At 32.3% G+C, this 19,594-nt stretch overlaps 1 protein-coding gene across 1 annotated transcript in view; it reads right to left on the reverse strand.

Moving 5' to 3' along the window:
- Nucleotides 1–5,752: 5,752 nt before the first annotated feature.
- The window catches only part of LOC124359416 (DNA repair and recombination protein RAD54B-like), a 53,320-nt gene continuing 39,478 nt past the window's right edge, over nucleotides 5,753–19,594 (reverse strand). Inside the window, 3 exon segments of the mRNA XM_046812146.1 lie at nucleotides 5,753–5,935; nucleotides 12,015–12,239; nucleotides 15,096–15,222. Coding sequence (XP_046668102.1) covers nucleotides 5,837–5,935; nucleotides 12,015–12,239; nucleotides 15,096–15,222 — 451 coding nt within the window. The 3' untranslated portion in view covers nucleotides 5,753–5,836.

The following is a 19,594-nucleotide window of genomic DNA, read 5'->3' on the forward strand; positions in this document are numbered from 1 at the left end:
GGTCGGGATAAATAATATACGTTACAGCTTAGAGTACCATTGCTCTAAGACCGCTCATAAAGGAACGGACGGGACACAGAGGTTACATGACGGTGTCTGGTGGTGGACTGCTGGCTAGCCAGCTTGGACCGTTGGTTGTAGGGTAGTAGCGTGATGTGACGTCACAGGAGAGCAGCCTATGAGCATTCTTTATTCGTATCAGACCACATCGTATGATATATCGCCTGACAATACATACTGCCAACATAACTGGTGCAGACATTAAATATTGCTATGGGTACATTACCAACTTAGTATTTATCACACTAAATACACTACCTACAAACTACGGTACAGGAGTTATTGTCAGTGTTCTCATGTAATTATTATGTATGCAACCAAATGATCAAAAGAATTATAGATAGCTATGTTTTTGACGTGACAACGTCTTAAATTAGGTTGCGGCTCGGAGTCACTCATGAAAAAGTGTAACGCCCGGTAACGTTACGATGCCCGTCCAGTGGGTCCGCCGCACGGGATCCGCACGGGATAAAGCAGATAACTGTGGGTCCGCCGCACGGGATAAAGCAGATAACTATGTTTATTCGTGAAAATGTGGAGTGCTTAGATTCGTCATTTACAACAACTACAACAATAAAGGTAAATAATTGTACACTGATATTTCATTATCGTAAACTATGATTGATTGATTAATTGTTAGATTGACACAAAAGTTGAGAAACTGAGTTTATAGGTTATGTCATACTATTGACAAATGTTGATAGTGTTAAGTAAATTATTAGTTTAAATCACTCTGCAATCTATCGTAATTCAGTCGATTGAGAAGAAACAGCGCGTATTGCTAGTCAAACATTTAAAATAACAAATTATAACCTCTAACCTGTCATAACAGTGCGACCAAACAAACGAACTAAACCGACCAATCAGCACGCGCGGAGTTAGAATTTAACTGTGTTTAGCAAGAATTTCAAATTCCAATTTTAGTAAATGTTTTATTCAACTTTACCATTTACAATAACAAATTTTAATTAATTTCAAATTATGTACAATGTTTTAGTAAACAAAATATATTTCTATAGTTAAAATTTGTGCAATTCTTATTTTCATTCAATTCCTTGTTCCTATTGTGCAATTTAATAATATTCATATCAATAAATATTCTACCGAGAAAAAGACGTTGTCACGTAAAATCTTCGCCCGTAAAACCGACTTTACAGGCAACCATAATGTTTTTTGTATTATATCGAGTTACAAAAATTAAAATGCAGGTACGAATTTCTCTGTATTTTTAAATAAATCTTAAACTTATTAAAAACAAATCTATGTACAAAGAATTTTACCAAACCCAAATCTAAACGGTGCCATTTCTCTGCTGGCATCACTAAGCATTTATTGTAAGGTATTTCGTAATTCCACACTCTGTTGACTGTTTGTTTAATACTAATATGCGATTTTATAGTTAGTCTTGTTTTAACGTCATGTTTAACACTTCGCGCCTATGTCCGTAGTATTGACGGAAATCATGTGTTCTCCTTTGGACTGACGTTTTTGTGCTAGTCACTTCACCAGACTATATGGCCATACGACCAACTAGAGTCAATGGGCGAGTTCTTCTCAAGATTGGGATTTTCCGTACGGATTACGATTTAAACATTAACTTCAATATTAAATCAACTGTTTGAAGGCCAGTTTATGGTGATGGTGGCACCTAGGAGGCGTGAACTCGTCCCCCCAACATAAATTTAATATGTAGAATTCATTTAGTTATCCTAAGGAATTACTTGTCTATTATGTATAATATTGTTATTAAAAACATTTGTATTGCAATATCATATTTAGATACAAGAAAACACAAACTGTCGCTGTGTTACTATCACGCTTTCTGCTAGACCGCGGTGCCCCCTCCTCCCCCCATTATCTAGAACCGCGGCCACTTGCCCCGGTCGCTCAGCTTGAAATATTCAGGTGAAGGTTTTTCAGGCTTAAATCGGTGTTCTTTGCGATGCTAAGGGAATATTGTCTTTGAGCTGACAACCTATATGTAGTTGTGGAAAGGCATTCATTTGGCGTGTTGTTACCTGTATTTATAGTTGTATGACACAATGTTATTTTTCCATTATCATGCTAAATCTGTACCCAGTGTAGGTTCAACTGGAATGTATATTTACGAAACAATGTTTTCTATATATGAAAGGTATAAAACTCAGTTCATAGTGGCAAACACATTTCTGTAGCAGCTATGGCCATAATCTGAAAGAAGACTATATGTGTAAAATCGTCAGTCTACAGGAGAAATTGTGGTCACAATAGCCACGTACTCCAAAAATTCTAGTCTTCATAGTATTAACACTGATAGACACGTCTTTCGTTACTTAACACATTGACTGCAGCGGACACACATTGCTACTATATTTGCTGTCCTAAACTCCTAGATAACTGCAGTCGCAGAAAAAGTGTTAACAGCATATTCTGTAGCTAGAGATGTATCATAGTTTTAACACATAATTGCGGTCGCGGACACACATTGCTACTAGGATACCTCTTGTTCTAAAGTCGGTACATGACTAGAGTCACAGTGAAGGTGTTAAATCTTCATCGTTATCATCAAGACACCTAATGTGTAGTTTGAGGATGTTCCACCAAAAGTTAAAATACACACGAAAGTTCATCCATCAAAATCCAATCACATATTATAATAAATCAAATGTTATTTTCATACAATGTACTGTACCCATTAATACGAGTACAAATGTTGATGTCCTGTAAAAATATGAAAGTTATATAAATAATATGGATCAATTGAGTTTATTAGAAACTCAAGGTTTTGTTGAGGATTCTGTTATTTTAAACATAGTTTTGAAATGAATGAAAGATGTCAAGAATAAAATCCTCTCAGAAAATTGCAATGATCAAACCGAATTTCAACTAACTGTTCACAGAGCCAAATAAAGATGTCAACTAATTCAAAGCGTTAAAATGGTTGCATCAAATGGTTTTTTTCTTAGTTTCCCCGTAATAAATATAGTGTGAAGTAAAATTTTTATATCATCTAAGAAAAATAGTGGAATTTGGCTTTCATTACAACGCTACTTTTTTTAATAGTTATAAAAAGATTCCTACAAATCTTTTCTTTTTTTTATTGTTGTAAAAAAATACAACTATAAAAATTATTTCTTCAGGAAGAATCAGAAAAGAGATAGATTTCACTTGTACCTGTCAGATTTCAAAATTGAAGATACATTAATATAATTCTTTAAAACTTTAAAAGGCCTATTGTCATGAAATCTGATTGATGTTATATACCATATTTATGTTATTAGTTTCTACAAATAATTAATTAAAAAAATATTTTATGAAAAATACGGGCTTATAATTTAGGTAACATGTGTTCTCAATTTTTTTATTTATTATGTCTTCATTGTAACATGGCAGAAAATATGTTTAAAAATTAAATACATGACTGTCATATTGAAAGTTTTATTTTAATGGATAGCCTTTAGAGCCCACACAGCACTATATCAACAAAGTTTATTTTCCAGCAATTTAGTTTCACAATGAAACTGCTTATAGAGTAGTTTCTAGTGTTGGTGGCACCCGGAATAAGCGTGGCCTGAGTGCTCCCCACCAACATAAATATAATATTAGGTGACATTCATTTAGTTACCTAAACAATCTGTCTATTAATTTTGACGCCTTTCAAACTTAATAAAATTCATCACTCTATTATTTTTTATAAAGTTAGACAAAAGGTAAAAATTTCCAATAATAACAAAATCTACCTACTTCTATCAAGAGTTGGAAGGACTTATACTTTAACAATATTAGTGATACACACTGAAAAATACTCAACCATTGAGTTGAACTAATGTGATTATCCTCTCAGCTCAGGAGTTACTGTGGGTGACCATAGGTAATCTATCTGATAGGTTGGAGGTTTATGATCACATGCTGACCCTCAACTTACCCTGGCCACTCCTAGTGGCCCTTCCTGTTTTGGTCGTTGAGCTTGTCAGGCCACTACATGTGGCCCATTGTATTGCACAGTTATAAAATTCAACGTTCATCTAGTTGTGGTTGGAAAATACTGCAATCTCTCGGCCAAAGAAGTAACTACATTAATATATCTGTTTGCAGCACATTCCATAGTAAACATTTTTGTAATTGTTTTTTTCTGACTGTCATTTGGTTGAGACGAATCTCAAAATATGGAAAAAAGCTTACATTCTATTGATAATAGAGACACTTTATTTTATTTTTATAATTTAAATTAAAATAAGTTTATAATACATCAACCTCCAACTTAAATTACATATTATTGAGTTCAGTTAAAAGCAAATAATAAACAAACCATTGATAAAGTTTCAATCTTGAAGCTAATCTTTGTAAATTGTTTGAGAATTTCACTTAAGACCCGAAGGTCATATATTACCATTTAAAGCCAAGTCAAAATGTCATACACGATTACACAAGCACCAAGTGGTGATATAGAATCCAGCTAGACCACTAGCTACCTCTGCCAAGCTGAGAAGACAACTACCTGCAATTCCATTTGAGTTGGGCGATAAGTATGGGGCACACTTAATGGTCTGCCAAGTGCAAAGGGTTAAAAATGTTCACAGTAACAGTAAGGACCATAATATTTTTGGGTAAAATGTATAATTTCAGTTGTATTTTCAATTTCAATTCATAATACTGAAGAACGTTGGCATATTAATATTTAATATTTATAAATAAAACTGAATAGATTGCAAAAAAATGTATTACTGGCAACAATTACTGTATTAGTAAATATAAAGTGAACGATGAAGAATGAGGATTGGTACTCTACATGGTTTCAAAAATATTTTTTAAGTCAGTCATAGCCTTAAAATGCCTTGTAAACATTAAAAGCATTAGTGTTGGCACTCCTACAAGTGTTATTGCAGTGAGTGAAAACAGTTCAGAATGGTTGACTTTTCAAACACAAACGTTTTTCAAAGTAAATAACTTATAAAATGTGAATTTAATAGCTGATGATGATAAAATAGGAGAATGATTAAAGCTACAACTAAGAAATAAAATCTGTTAAAAATAAACTTATTTAAGTTTTAGCTTGTCAAAACTGGGGGTTTTGCTTTTCTTCAAATTTTGATGTATAAACCTGTGTCACATGCTAAATTTTCTTTCTTTCTATTATTGGACTTTCATATCTTTTAAAAACAAACTTTTGATAAAAACCTTACTCAAAATATTTTTTTTCCACTGGCGGACCAAGCATAACAAAATTAAAGTTTGACAAACAACCTGGTATTTTATAAACTTTTACACACAATATATGAAACTGATAATTCAAATGTTTTCAAATTCCTTCAAAATGGTGAACACATAATCATATTAACCAAAATTTGCCTAAACTCCAATCTATAACTATACACAATATGAAAAAGTTAAAACAGCATAAATTTTTAAGGAATGGTACCTTATATTCTTGATTACAGATCTATAATCAAGGCTTATATTAAACATCTTTGAAAATAATTAAATTTATTCATGTATACAACTCTAATTGTATGTGAGTGTGAGCTCTAAAACTGTGTCTGGGCCATACTGCTGTACAGATTCTGATGATGCTCTGTTAACATCAAATTTCTAGTCAAGGAGCTCTCATCATGCAGGTAAATTTGAGCAAAACTGCAGGTAATAACTAGTGTAATACAGTACAGACAATTCATATCCAAGTAAATAACAATTTGGTTATATCATAAAGTACAAATTAATGTAACAAACACTTTTATTTGACTACAATACATGTTAATTCTAAAACTATAACAAATAAATATTTTTCACAAAATAAAAATTAAGTTTTTTGTATGGGTTGTAGGTCTGAGGGTTTGATCTCAAGAGTGTTGCGGAACACAAAAGTTATAAAAAGTCCCGCATCCTGAAGCCCCATTGACTGAAACAAAAAGAAACATTGTAATATTTACAATAAATTTGAAAAAACTATTTTAGTTGGATTTTATATTCCTTCAGTTCATTCCACACAGAGATTAAAATTATTTACAGGTTTTTTCGCTAAGAGTCTAGATAACTAAAATGCTCAAAGGTGTTGAATTTTACTAAAAGGAATAAACACAAATATATATTTAGAATGAATATTTATTTTCAGTTTTAATGCTTACATGGCTATATCCAAAGAATAACTGATTAAATAGAGGGAATATTAAGGAAAAAATATAAAAACAGTATTTATAACTGCTTAATCACTGTGAATGCCATGTATGAAACTCCATGTAATTGTAAGTTGCTAAGTCTAAATTGGAGAGACAAAACGCTCAATATCTACAAGAGTTACACACTTAAGTTCATAAAACATCAGAATATGGATAAAATCAACCATAGTGGAGTACTGTCACAAAATAAAACACACAATAGAATTCACGATATATAGCTCCTCCCCCTTCATCTCATTTGCACAGGTGGATGTATATAATTGGCAATTTAAGTTAACAAAAATATCCACGACAATGTAAACTAGTTGAACAAATGAAGTAGAACAAGTTGTATAAATATGTTGTATTTGTATATATAAATATTTGGTTTGGTATAATAATAAATTGGTTAACTGACCCCTTGTATTCTACTTAAATACTTGATTGGCTAAACACTTGGGCAGATGAAACTCTGTATAATTCTAACTACTTGGTCTCCGGATGATATTGTTACAGAAGAACCTCACTATTCCAACACTGTGGGGCCAAAGATAAGGTCAAAATGTGAGAAATATCAGATTATCAGGAGCATACAGGTATTATTATTTTATCAATTACAGTTTTAGAGGCTATTTAATATATTAATTTTAAGTGTTTGAACGTTAAAACTAGAGTAATGTGTATTCCAATACATGCACTAACATTTACAATGCTACAAATGATATTTTTAAATTAGTATTTGAGTTCAATATTTAAAAAAATTGCATACAGTAATTTATCAATAAGGAGGCTGTATGAGGTGTATTCTATTTGTCCAGTCGCAATAGCATTAAAAATCTATAATTTAACAAAAGACTACTATGTGTACATTTTATCCTTGATATATTTAACTTTCATTGTACACAACTAGATATTAATAAAAAAAATTGCTGATAAACAAGGACTTGGCCAGCGAGAAGGTTCAAGTGGTCCGGACCCCTCCCAAATTTACTTCTATTAATTAGTTATTTATTATTAATTTATTAAACGATTATTATTATTTAAATAATTTAGTATTATTGACATGTACTGCTGAAAGATCGTTCTCAACAAAGAAACGGGTCAAGAACTTTTTTTAAGGACCAAAATGGGGCCTTACTCTCTATCCAAAATACTACGGGAAAATATCAGTTGTCTGGACCCCCCAAAATGTTTTCCTGGCTATGTTCTTGCTGACAAATATAAAAATGCCGCACTGGTGAAGTTGTTGCTGATAAATCACAAACAGATTGTACAGTCAGATTAACCAGAGCTGATGGGCAGAGAAGAGACTAGAGATGTTCTATTGTATTGTATTGTATTCATCATTTATGTAGAGCTTGGTCAAAGGACTTACTGATTATTTCATCCCATTTTCTTAAGCTGTACTTTAAACATTTTATGATGAGTATCATACATTTTTTATTAACTCTAGCAGATATTTTCCTTGAAAATTCTTTAAAATATTTTGTTGTACCTGAGAAGATTACTAAACGGGAACATTTAGAAGCATAATTGAATTTAGTTTTGTATAAGTATTTTCTTACAGTTAGTTAAACATCTTGATATTTAATTAATAAAAAAAGCAATATTTTATAGGTTTAAATTAGCATGATCTATTCCAGTAATTTGTTTTGGAGTAAAACAATAAGAAGACAGTTTTTATTTTACAGGGTATAAGCTAACTTACATTGTCCTGTAAAATATCAATTAATCTTTGACGTTACCATGAAATCGAAAGAAACATGAAATTAACGTTGTCAAAGAGATACAGAACAAATTTCATGCTCATGAAGTTTTTCAATTCGAGCTTCAAATATTGTTTCTTTTATCAATTCCAATTAGCTGGATTAATGTAGCAAACAGAATTACAAAGACATTTAATGAGTCTATACGATTTTTCATTTTCCTTTAATCACAATAAAATTGACTTTTTGAGAATTTTCTAAGCAGATCAGATGAGTTTCTGTTCAGTGATTGTGTTTACCGGGTTAGGACAGATTCAATTTATTAAAATATTCTTGATTGTTGTTGACTTACAAAACATCTTTTAACAAATTGTTCGAGGTGACATTTTCAAGATGAACTTTTATTTTATATCTGTGATATTGTTAGTTCTTTATCTATCATTTTATTGTAACTCTGCAAGCTCTTTATTTGTAGCAAGTGCTCCAAGCCAGCCTCAGTCACAGCCTCTGCTGATTCATCCTCTTGTTATTTTGCCTTACACACATGAATACACCATAAACAACAAAGGCATTCCATCCCAGACTGGCACCTTGGGTGTAAGAGCGAACCAGGTCAACACAGTTATGAATAAAATTGAAAATAGTGGGTTGTATCAAAATAGTGGTACAAACCATGGTGGTATTATGGTAGCTTCTGGCACAACCCATGATCAACTAAAATCTCATGGTAAAACAGACAACTTTCAGAACACAGGAGAGAAATTGACTGGGAACAAACTGGATATAATTACAGTTCATCAGAACAATGGTAATGTACTTAATAAATTAGCTAGCATTTCTAGTATTGATAAAGTTAATCTTGACCTGGAAGGAAAAAGAGATAAGAACAATGAAATAAAATTGAACAAAGTTAAAGTAAGTTCCCCGGAGTATAATGTCATAAATGACAATAAGCACAATGCAGTAAAAAATGAAATAAATAATACTAAATATTATGTCACCTATGGAATTGGACATGGTGGTATCACAACAATTAATAATAATGTGGACACTCACCACAATCAATTAGATGGAACTCCAAACCTCTCTAAATTTAATACTGGTTTGAAAATAAGTGACTATGAAACCGGAATGAATTACAATCCACAATTTAATATCATTAAAGATGAAAGTACAGGTGAAAATGTCATTTTTGGCAATAACCAGAATGCAATCAAAAATACCATACATAACAATGGCAATTATGTCAATCATGGCACTGGCCATGGTGGTATCACAACTGTTAATAATAATGTGGACTCTCAACACAATCAATTAGTTGGAACTCCAAACCTCTCCAAATTTAATATCATTAAAAATAAAAGTACAGGTGAAAATGTCATTTTTGGCAATAACCAGAATGCAATTAAAAATACCATACATAACAATGGCAATTATGTCAATCATGGCACTGGCCATGGTGGTATCACAACTGTTAATAATAATGTGGACTCTCAACACAATCAATTAGTTGGAACTCCAAACCTCTCCAAATTTAATATAATTAAAGATGAAAATACGGGGGAAAATCTCATTTTTGGCAAAAACCAGAATGCAATTAAAAATACCATACAAAACAATGGCTATTATGTCAATCATGGCACTGGCCATGGTGGTATCACAACAGTTAATAGCAATGTGGACTCTCAACACAATCAATTAGTTGGAACTCCAAACCTCTCCAAATTTAACATAATTAAAGATAAAAGTACAGGTGAAAATGTCATTTTTGGCAATAACCAGAATGCAATTAAAAATACCATACAAAACAATGGCTATTATGTCAATCATGGCACTGGACATGGTGGTATCACAACAGTTAATAGCAATGTGGACACTCAACACAATCAATTAGTTGGAACTCCAAACCTCTCCAAATTTAATACCGGTTTGAAAACAAGTGGCTATAATATAGAATCGAATGACAATCCACAATTTAATATCATTAAAGATAAAAGTACAGGTGAAAATGTCATTTTTGGCAATAACCAGAATGCAATTAAAAATACCATACACAACACTGGCTATTATGTCAATCATGGCACTGGCCATGGTGGTATTACAACGATCAGTGGAAACAAGAACGCTGAAGAGAAAAATTCAATAAATGACTTTCATAGTACAGGTAAAAATGAACAAAACAAGTGGATTATTATGAAAATGAACACAAATGAAGACAGTCAAAGCAAGGTTGGACAACTGAATCGCTACCAAACAGTACCAATTGTTGGATCAAAATTTAAAATAGCTGAAGATAGTAGTACAAGCCACAATGGACATTATGTCAAAGGAGTTCACAACAGTATTGGCAATGACAACAGTCAACATGAAGTAATCTACCTTGAAAGTACAGGCCAAAATGACAAGACCAAGTGGACTAGGATGAAACCGGACACAATCAACCCCAAATTGAAAATAAACCATGATCGAACAGGACTAACTGTTGGATCCAAAGTTAATATGATAAAAGTTAGCACGCCAGCCTATAAATACAGAAATGGCAATGTAATACAAAACGACTTAAACAACAATGGCATTTATATCAATAAAGGCAATGGCCATGGGGGTATTACAGTTATCAATCACAATGACAACAATGAACAGTCTAGTCAAACAGATCATTTTCAAAGCACAGATGAAATCTCAAATAACAATAATCAAGTTAATACACAATTTAACATAGAGAACAACATACACATCATAAACATAGAGAATAAATTGAATTATCTTAGTGAGAAGCTCACCAGTAGTCCTGATTATTCAACTGCGACTTACGTAAATAATGAGATGGAAAAGATCAATGAAGACTTGAAAATGTTTGAATTACAACCATTATCCATTGATTACCTATCAAAAATTAGAATGTTACGAGGAAAAGCGAATACATTAGAAGGTAATATACGATCCATAATAAGAACTTTTGTTGAGATCCCACTAAAGGAGCGAATAAACAGTCTTCTTAATCTTGTGAAGAATGCTCAACAAACGACATTGACAAGATCAAAATTAAAGCATATACAGAAAATGGAAAGAAATTTAGAAGCATTGAAATTAGATTTGCAATTTGCAAATAATCCAAAAACTATAAAACGTCTTAAACTACATTTTAGAAAATTGGTAAAACAACTCTACCGTCTCCGAAAATTCAACCTATCACCTGAACTCAGTAGTGAAGCTGCAAGTTTTGAAAATTTCTGCTCTATGTTTGGAGATTTTATTCCCCAATTGTCTCACACTTTCACTCTTGGTTTATTCCCTATGATAAATCTCAATCAGTAAAACTCAAACAAAAAAACAAAGATATTGTATAATCGTAAATAATAAATATGATATGTCAATAAAATATAAAAATAAAAGTAAAATTTATTCAATGACCACTATAGCTACATAGTATCAGTGATTAAACACAGTGGAGACAATAAGTACATCATAGTTGACCTGCTATGTCATGACAAAAATAATAAGCTCAGGTGCTTGGTGTTATAAACAGTTTTAATAGATTAGGTTAGCTTTGCAATCCAATAATTGTTATACTTCTATGGTAGTAAGTTGACAACAAAACTGTACTGTTACAATTTAATCTTACACGTACAGTGCCTTGCTGGATTCCAGTTAATGTAGAAAGTTGAAAATTCAATCATGAAATATTATCTATTACTCCGATCTGATTTTAGCGTCATTAGTTCAGCCAAAAAGGTGGTCCCAAATAAAACTACCCACACTAGGAAAAAATTATCTGATTTTTTCTTTATATGTTTAATCACTGATACTCTTCATAGATAAAGAACTTAGAATTAAATATGTAATGAGGTTTTATCATTTATGAACTGTGTGTGAAGTGTGATGTAATTGAGTTCATAATTTTTCAAGACTCTTAAGGAAAACTACTTGTTCTTTGGAACGGAAACTGTTATGGAACTAAATTTAGTTTGATGATTAAGTTTTTATCATCATTTTGAGGCCAAGGTTAAATAATGTTAAAAGTTTCACGTTTATAGCTCATTTCAAAATTATAAAATTATGTGTTAATGAAATAAAAGTTTGCCGCACAAATTCAGATTTGTATAATGGAGATTACCTGTAGCAAGTGGGTGGGTAAAGGCTGCCTGTAATGCTCCCACTGGAACAGCTGATTAATGCGGAATATCTGGGAGTGAGGGTTAGTGTGGCTGGTGGACAGCTGACACAGCCTCGTGACACTGGGTGGATCTACTGGCTGCGGGACATCCCCCTGACCCTGGCATGTACAGGGCAGCATCCTATGGGTCAGACAGTGTTCCTCTTCACTGATACTGAACAGGTCCTATAGGAATGTCAGAAGTCAGCATGAAGTAACTAGAAAACGATGTGGTGTAAATAAACGCTGGAGGTATGATTTAAATACGTCAGTACGTCATATAATCAATTGTTAAGAGAAAAAACTTTAGATGATCGACATGAGAGAGTCTTAAATTGGGTTGGAACCACTATTTTTTTACAGTTTTCTTACCAAGAACCTAAAAAAATTACATTAATAAAAGAGCAGACTTTATTTGACTTACTGTGTCAAGTTAGATATCATTATGACAATCGGTTCTTGTTTTCTGCCTCTCGAAAGGAAGCAACGTCGGCGAAGAGGCCACTATGTCCCTATCTACTATTAGGCTCCATATTTGTAAGTATTATAAAAATAAAAGTTACAGTTGGCATTTACGAGCGCTCACTTGATCTGAGCTTGAATTTAGGTACTATCTTGAGGAATGCACTTCTTTTCTCGCCAGAAGTGTGGAGTGGTGCCGGAGGTATTTTCAATCAGTACTTTTGCTTCTTTTTGGAAGGCAGAAAACTAGAATTGATCATCATAATGACATGTAATTTTCACAGTACGTCAAATTAAATTAAGTTATTTGTAATGATGTTTTTTAGATCCCTGGTGAGAAAAACAGTTCCAAAAATAGTGGCCTCAAGATAATACCAAAGTACCAATACATTTCTATTTTAGGCTTATCAAACTGTTTTAGAAAATAAATCATTAAAACTATTATACACTAACACTGAAAACAGAATTAACTTTGGCTTTGTTGTATGAACATTTCTAAAGTACGTTATCTGGAAACCAAAATACTATTTCAAATTAATTTCTTACAATACCACATTTTGTGCCTTAAAGTAAATACTTGAGCTACGGTTTAATTTGTGGAAACATTCCTTAAGAGTAACAATGTATGGACTAATATTACTGTGGACATTGTGCTCCTCATTCATTAAACTTGAGTTGTTAACTATGGTAACTAACATATTTTAAGTATTACAGCAATATTTTGACTTGGTGTGAACTGGAAAACTCAAGATGTTTGTTACTTTATAATCTCAAAAGTTGCAAAATTCACTTATATTATTTCTTTGCAAAAACCTAACAGACTGTTAGTTAAAAGATAGTAATTTTATAAATTGAAACTCAGTAAATTATGTATCCAAATATCGTTGAAACCTTCCGGTATTATATTGTAAATTGAAAAGTAAATTTTAGATGTTTTCACTTCATTTTCGATAGGATTGAGAAGAAAGGAGAGTTATATTTAATAACCTGGAAGACTAGATATAGTTTTTTTTAAGAAGACCAAGTTCTTGTTATATCATAGTTACAAAAGCCATAGAAGTCAATTCTTTTGATATTTCAAAACTATTATGATTAAATAAGGTGTAACTTCATTCCAATACTGAAATTTTCATTTGTCTATAGCTTGAGGAAGTTACTCACTTGACAGAAGAAGGAAAATAATGTGATGAAAAGTCCACAAAAAAAAATTGTTTTTAAGAAATTGTGAAAGGAGGAAAATCTTATGGTGATGTGGAAATGCCTACAAAGGAACATTTGAATAATGTTGGTGAACAAGAAGGGCAGATCAAAGAAAAAAATCTTAATTTTTAGATTTACATGGCCAGTGTTACTGACTGATGATTTTTTTTTATTCGGTTTGAACCAGAAAATCTTGATGATAGTAAAAATAGTTTGAAGTAGAGGCAGGAAGCACAACAGTAAAGTAAGAAATGAGTATTGAGAAAGCAATAAGTCAGTATTCAGATGGTAGTTTAGTATATAAACTACAAGGGTTTGGATGTTAGAATTTTGATTAAATACCCCAATATAAACAAATTAATCTATTCGAAAAATCTATTTGGAAAAAATGTTATTATAACTACATTGTTATGTCTTCCCACGGAGGTTTGGATTATTTAAAACAATTGTACCATATACAACAGATAGGAGGAGATTAGGTATTTTAGCTAAACATAGTTGAGCTAAGCAAGATACAATGAATTATAGCAAAGTCATTCCTAATGTGACATTAGCAAGAGGTTTTTCTTTTATGTAAACATCTAGTTGGTCTGGAATTATTGTTCAGGAACCAATTTGTTTTTGTTAAAAATTATGCAGAAGTTAATAATTACTACGAACAAATAGGGATCTCAAAAGGATGCCACTGTAAACTCAACCAGCTTGTTAAGAGAGTAGAATGTTCTACAGAAACTGCTTTGCTTACTGAGATTATAAAGAAAACAATTAAAAGCAAATACAAATTTTATCTGCCTTCCTGGGTATAAAACCAGCTCTTGGCAACACCTCACATTAAGCAATTAAGAGAGCACTGAAGGATGGAGTGAATACAGTGAGACAAGCATCACATATTGAGGCCATTGTCTGGCCTAACAAATTAAGACAGAGCAACAGCAAGAATGCACTGGACACAGTGCAAAAATAAGCATACAGGCAGGCAAAGATAGCCATTAAAGGAGCAATATGATCCTGCCCGACTGCAGCCATGGGTTACTGTTGACCTTTAACATTTACCAGTAATGATGGACGGGGTGGCTTCTAGGACGATATTAGTCAGAAGAGCAAGTTTGAGAGAAATACAGTCAGTGTAGTTCAATTGTTACCATTAGCCCCCATATTCTAAACCGGCCTAGTGACATTGTGACTAGGAAGTATAATTTTAATATGGACTACTTTGTAGATTTGAGTACCAAGAAGGGATGTGGAAAGAACAACATATATAAGACAATTAAATAGTATACTATTAGGTGATGTACAGGTCAGCAAACATTGAGAGAACAAAAAATATAATGAACTGTTCCATGATTAGATTTTATCTTTCACTACAGTTTTCATAGTTACCTTGAGTTCTTCGTCGGACAGTTTGACAGCGCTGGGGTGTGAGGGGTCCACTACAACCTCGTTGAGCCCTGCCTTGCTCAGTTGGCGCTGGTAGATCTTCTCTTCTATACTACCAGTTGTTAGTAGTCTGCACATTAAAATATGTTCGGTATGTGAGTGAAAATTTGAACTAGCTACTGAAAAATTATCCAATAAAAGCACTCTTTTTTATGCCTTTTGATTGCTGTATCACAATGCACAACATACTGCTTTATCAACACCAGCAATGGAAAAAATAAGATAATGAATAATGGCTGTGATAAAGTATTAGCCTTATGGTTTAATCTGGCATGAGGATAATACTATATTTTTCTTTCTCATAAACCTTTTCACTTAAAATTTATTCAAACTTTTGGCAAAGTACGTCTTTTAGTTTTTTGCTAAATTTACAGATAAAAAGTTCTTTGTATGGCTGTGGGATACTATTATAGCATTTTACTTGGTGTACACAATTTTTAATATCTACCCATTTAAGATAATGCTGTAACAGATCAGTTTAATTCAAATTTGTTCACGGCAAGATTGGTAAGCAGACATAGAATCGTCTATTACAAACACCTGATTACATGTAAGATTTAAATAATTAATAAAGAAAAAGATAAGTCAATTTTATACAGGAAAAAATTTGATTTATTTAATTGCAATAGTTAATAGTTGCAATAATCTCATAATCTATAAGCGGCATTATCAAACGTGTAGTAATCTATAAGCGGTAGTAGTTTGGGGAGGCTAAACTCACGACTTCCACCATTGTCAAACCGACCCCTGCAGGACATTGCCCGGTCTCTTTCTGTCTTTAACCATTGCAGTGGAACAATGTGTGTTGCTCTTCTTATGAAAGAGCACAAGTGTCAGTAAAATTCAAACATAAGTTTAAATTTGTAAAGTAGTGATTTTAAGTTATAAATTGTATCCTGAAATTAATATTCGACTCTTTCTTACTTTAACTGTTGTGTGAAGGACGTGTCACCAAAGACCAATGTTTAGGTTAAACTTGTGTACCGATACAGATGTATTTATGTGTAATTAGTGATGAATGGTAATTCATGAGAATAAATGAAGTTGGTGTAAAATATGTGTGGATTGTACGTAATTAAACGTTATATAAATGAAAGCAAGGAAAGTTATTTAATAACCTGAAGTACATCAATAGTGGTGAGTATACTACATTATATAGAAAGGAGCTAGGCCTACATTTATGAATGAGAATTTAAATTTGAACTCACTTCACAACACCACGTGGTGTCATTCACACAACCTACATTGAGACTTTCTATATGTGACAAAACAAGGTGGGACTCTTCATATTACATTACCTGAACAATAGCAAACAGTGACTTACAGAGGGCTATGAACCCAAATCCGATATTCTGACCTTCATCACACAACCGACACCTGAAACTATGACATATGGCAACCAACAGTGGGCTATTAAATAAACTACCATAAATGAACTTTGACATAAGATACCACCAACGAGACTGTTAACCTAACTCTGACATCCAGAACTATAACAAATGGTGACCAACAATGGGCTATTAAATAGTATTTATTTCTGATGAATTGTGACACTAAGTATCCAGAATGATGCCGGCTAATGCATGACTGAGTCCGGCACAATTTGGACAAACCTCTGTCAGGGAGCAAAACTGAACTTTGCTCTCTGAACAGGTTGGACAACCAATGAAAATAAAATCACTGTTGGCCGGCGTTATTCAATAATATTTGGATATTCATACAAACCTATCAGCTCTGGTTCACGTCAGTAGTATTAAAAAATAAATATAATAAAAAGAAAACAGTAGGCTACAATTGGAGGCACAATTTTAAATAACTACTTAAGTTGCTGGACTCTAGATTAAAGTGTCTTAATATTATTATTAACCCTTTTAACCCTGGCAAAAAATTTTTGGGCATACTGAAAAATACTAGACATATATTGTAAGGTACTGCGAAAAATACTGGGTCAAAATTCGCGTTTTTGTAGATTTTTTTTCAAAAATCATAACGCCTTTATTTTATGACATAGGATCATAACTTTTTTTATTTTCTTACAAAATAAAAGTATTTTACATAAAAAAATACTTAAACGCAAAATTAAAAGTAATAAAAATATTTAAAAAAATAAATAATGTCAAAAAATTTTTTGTTTTTTAATTTTTTTTTATTTTGAAGCATAAAAACTAGTTTTCATGAACACATTTTATTAGACAAAATTATATTCATAATCATCACAATGTATTTCTAAGTCAACATACAAAAATTCAGACACCTACCTTCAAAAACTTGGAAGAACGATGGATTTTTCAAAATTGTGATAAAATCAACAATTTGTCTATTTTACAAGTCAATAGTGGTTTCTGTGTCTTTGATGCACTTTTATAGTAATTAACACAAATTGACTATTGCAATAAAATATGTATGTTTATAAATCATAAAATAACTAGAAAAATTAGAGTTCATATCTATTTACATATTTACATAATTTACGGTAAATATGTTGGGAATCTGTAGTAGACCAGTACATCTTTATTGTGGGTTTAGGACTGAGTCCCATGTTCAAGAGAACAGTAATAAACGCTTTCTTTCTGGTAAAGTGACGTTTTTCCACATTCTTGCACTTGAATTTGGAGCTAATGTGTCATAATGTTTACTAATGTACTCCCTAGCACATCTGTTTGTTTCATTTACAAATGTGGTAAGAAGATTTACTGTAAAAAATAATGAGAAATAATCAATGGGGTTTGAATTATGAGGAGGGCAATGCTTTGGCCCAGGTGTCTCAAAGAATAGAATATTATTATGGTCATAGCCTGGGTCATTTTTTTCATCACAAACAGTCCAATCGTCATTGTCATCATTATTTACAGGGTGTAAATTATCATCATTTACATTTTCTTGAATAGCAGGTAGGTCTAGGTTGTCTGAATTAGTGATTACATGTTCAATTGTATCACTAACATTGTCATGAGTCATATTTACTGGTATGTTTACAGTTTACATAACCAACTCACATCATAAACAAAACTAAACTGCAATCTAGTTAGTTCACCAGCTGGACAGTAAGGTGAGTCATGTAACCAGCTGACAGATGACAAAGCAACTTTCAAAGCAGTCTGCTACCAAGACAAGTCTTCAAAGACTTACAAATTATATATTTCCTTGTTTATAATTTCATTACCAAACAGCTGATATAAAATTGGTTAGACTTAAGCAAAATTAAAATACCAATAAATAAAAAAAAGTGAAGGTCCTATAAAGGGCCTCGGTATTTTTAGCAGAGATGAAGGACGTCGGTATTTTTAGCAGAGATGAAGGACGTCCTACATATAGGACCTCAGTACTTTTGGCAATAACTCAACGGTCCTATATATAGGACGTCAGGGTTAAAAGGGTTAAATTATATCACTGGCCACACTACTGGTAATAGTGGTCAGTAAATTCTGAAAAAAGTTATTGTGAATTATACTTTGTAAATTATTGATGGAATAAATTATTATTATTATATAAATAAACTCCCACAACGGAACTAGGACAATGTTTCCTTGACAAAATTACCATCATTGTCTAGTGTTTACATCTCAACAAATATTGACTTTAATGGTTTATTCCTTTAATACACATATCTTTTAATCTTTCCAAAAGTAGCTGATGGTTGACACAATCAGTAAAAACAGGGAAAAGTCAGAAAACCACAGCTGTGTACTTTGATTCATCAAAGACACTAACAGTATGTTTACAAAAGAAAGAAACTAACCTTTTCAAAACTCACACTATTCTTTACCTAATTGTTTGGTTCAAAGAATTCAAAAAGTTTGAGGTGAATGACATTTTCATAAACTTTTGATATTGAACATAAAGAAAAATAAGTCTGTGAGTCACTCCTTTTACTTCCTGGACTAGTATGTTTATAAACGTTATTAGAATTACTATTACTGCTATAGACTAGTTATGTTTATTCTCGACACCAACTTTGTTGTGTGCAAACTGCTCAGTGCACCAATAACACTGAGGTCATTATATATTACGTTCACAGTGCTTCCATACCAGTGTAGAACAGATCTCTTGCCCCAGTGAAGGTAAGATTGAATAAAGCCACCACAACTGTGTCATATGAAGAACAATAACTTTTAATGCATTCTGTGGGAGCCTTTTGGCAGTAAATTTAGGTGTTTTAGACAAGATATTTTACAAAAATTTTGTTAAGAGACAGAAGGTTCAAAACAATAAACATACTAAACAAACAATTTTATCTGTCTCTTGGCTTAACAATGGTTATGAGAAATTATAATCGGTATTAGATTTACCTTATTTGATACCTATAGAAGCATCAGTCCACACTGAGATTTCATGGAAGCAGAGTCGATCTATATTATTAATCCATCAAAATGTGTAGTTCTCTACCTCTTTACTTTAAACTCAGGTCCTTAATAAATAGCTGTTCACCACCTTCATAAATA

Source organism: Homalodisca vitripennis, chromosome 4 (assembly GCF_021130785.1).
Source record: "Homalodisca vitripennis isolate AUS2020 chromosome 4, UT_GWSS_2.1, whole genome shotgun sequence".
NCBI lineage: Eukaryota > Metazoa > Arthropoda > Insecta > Hemiptera > Cicadellidae > Homalodisca > Homalodisca vitripennis.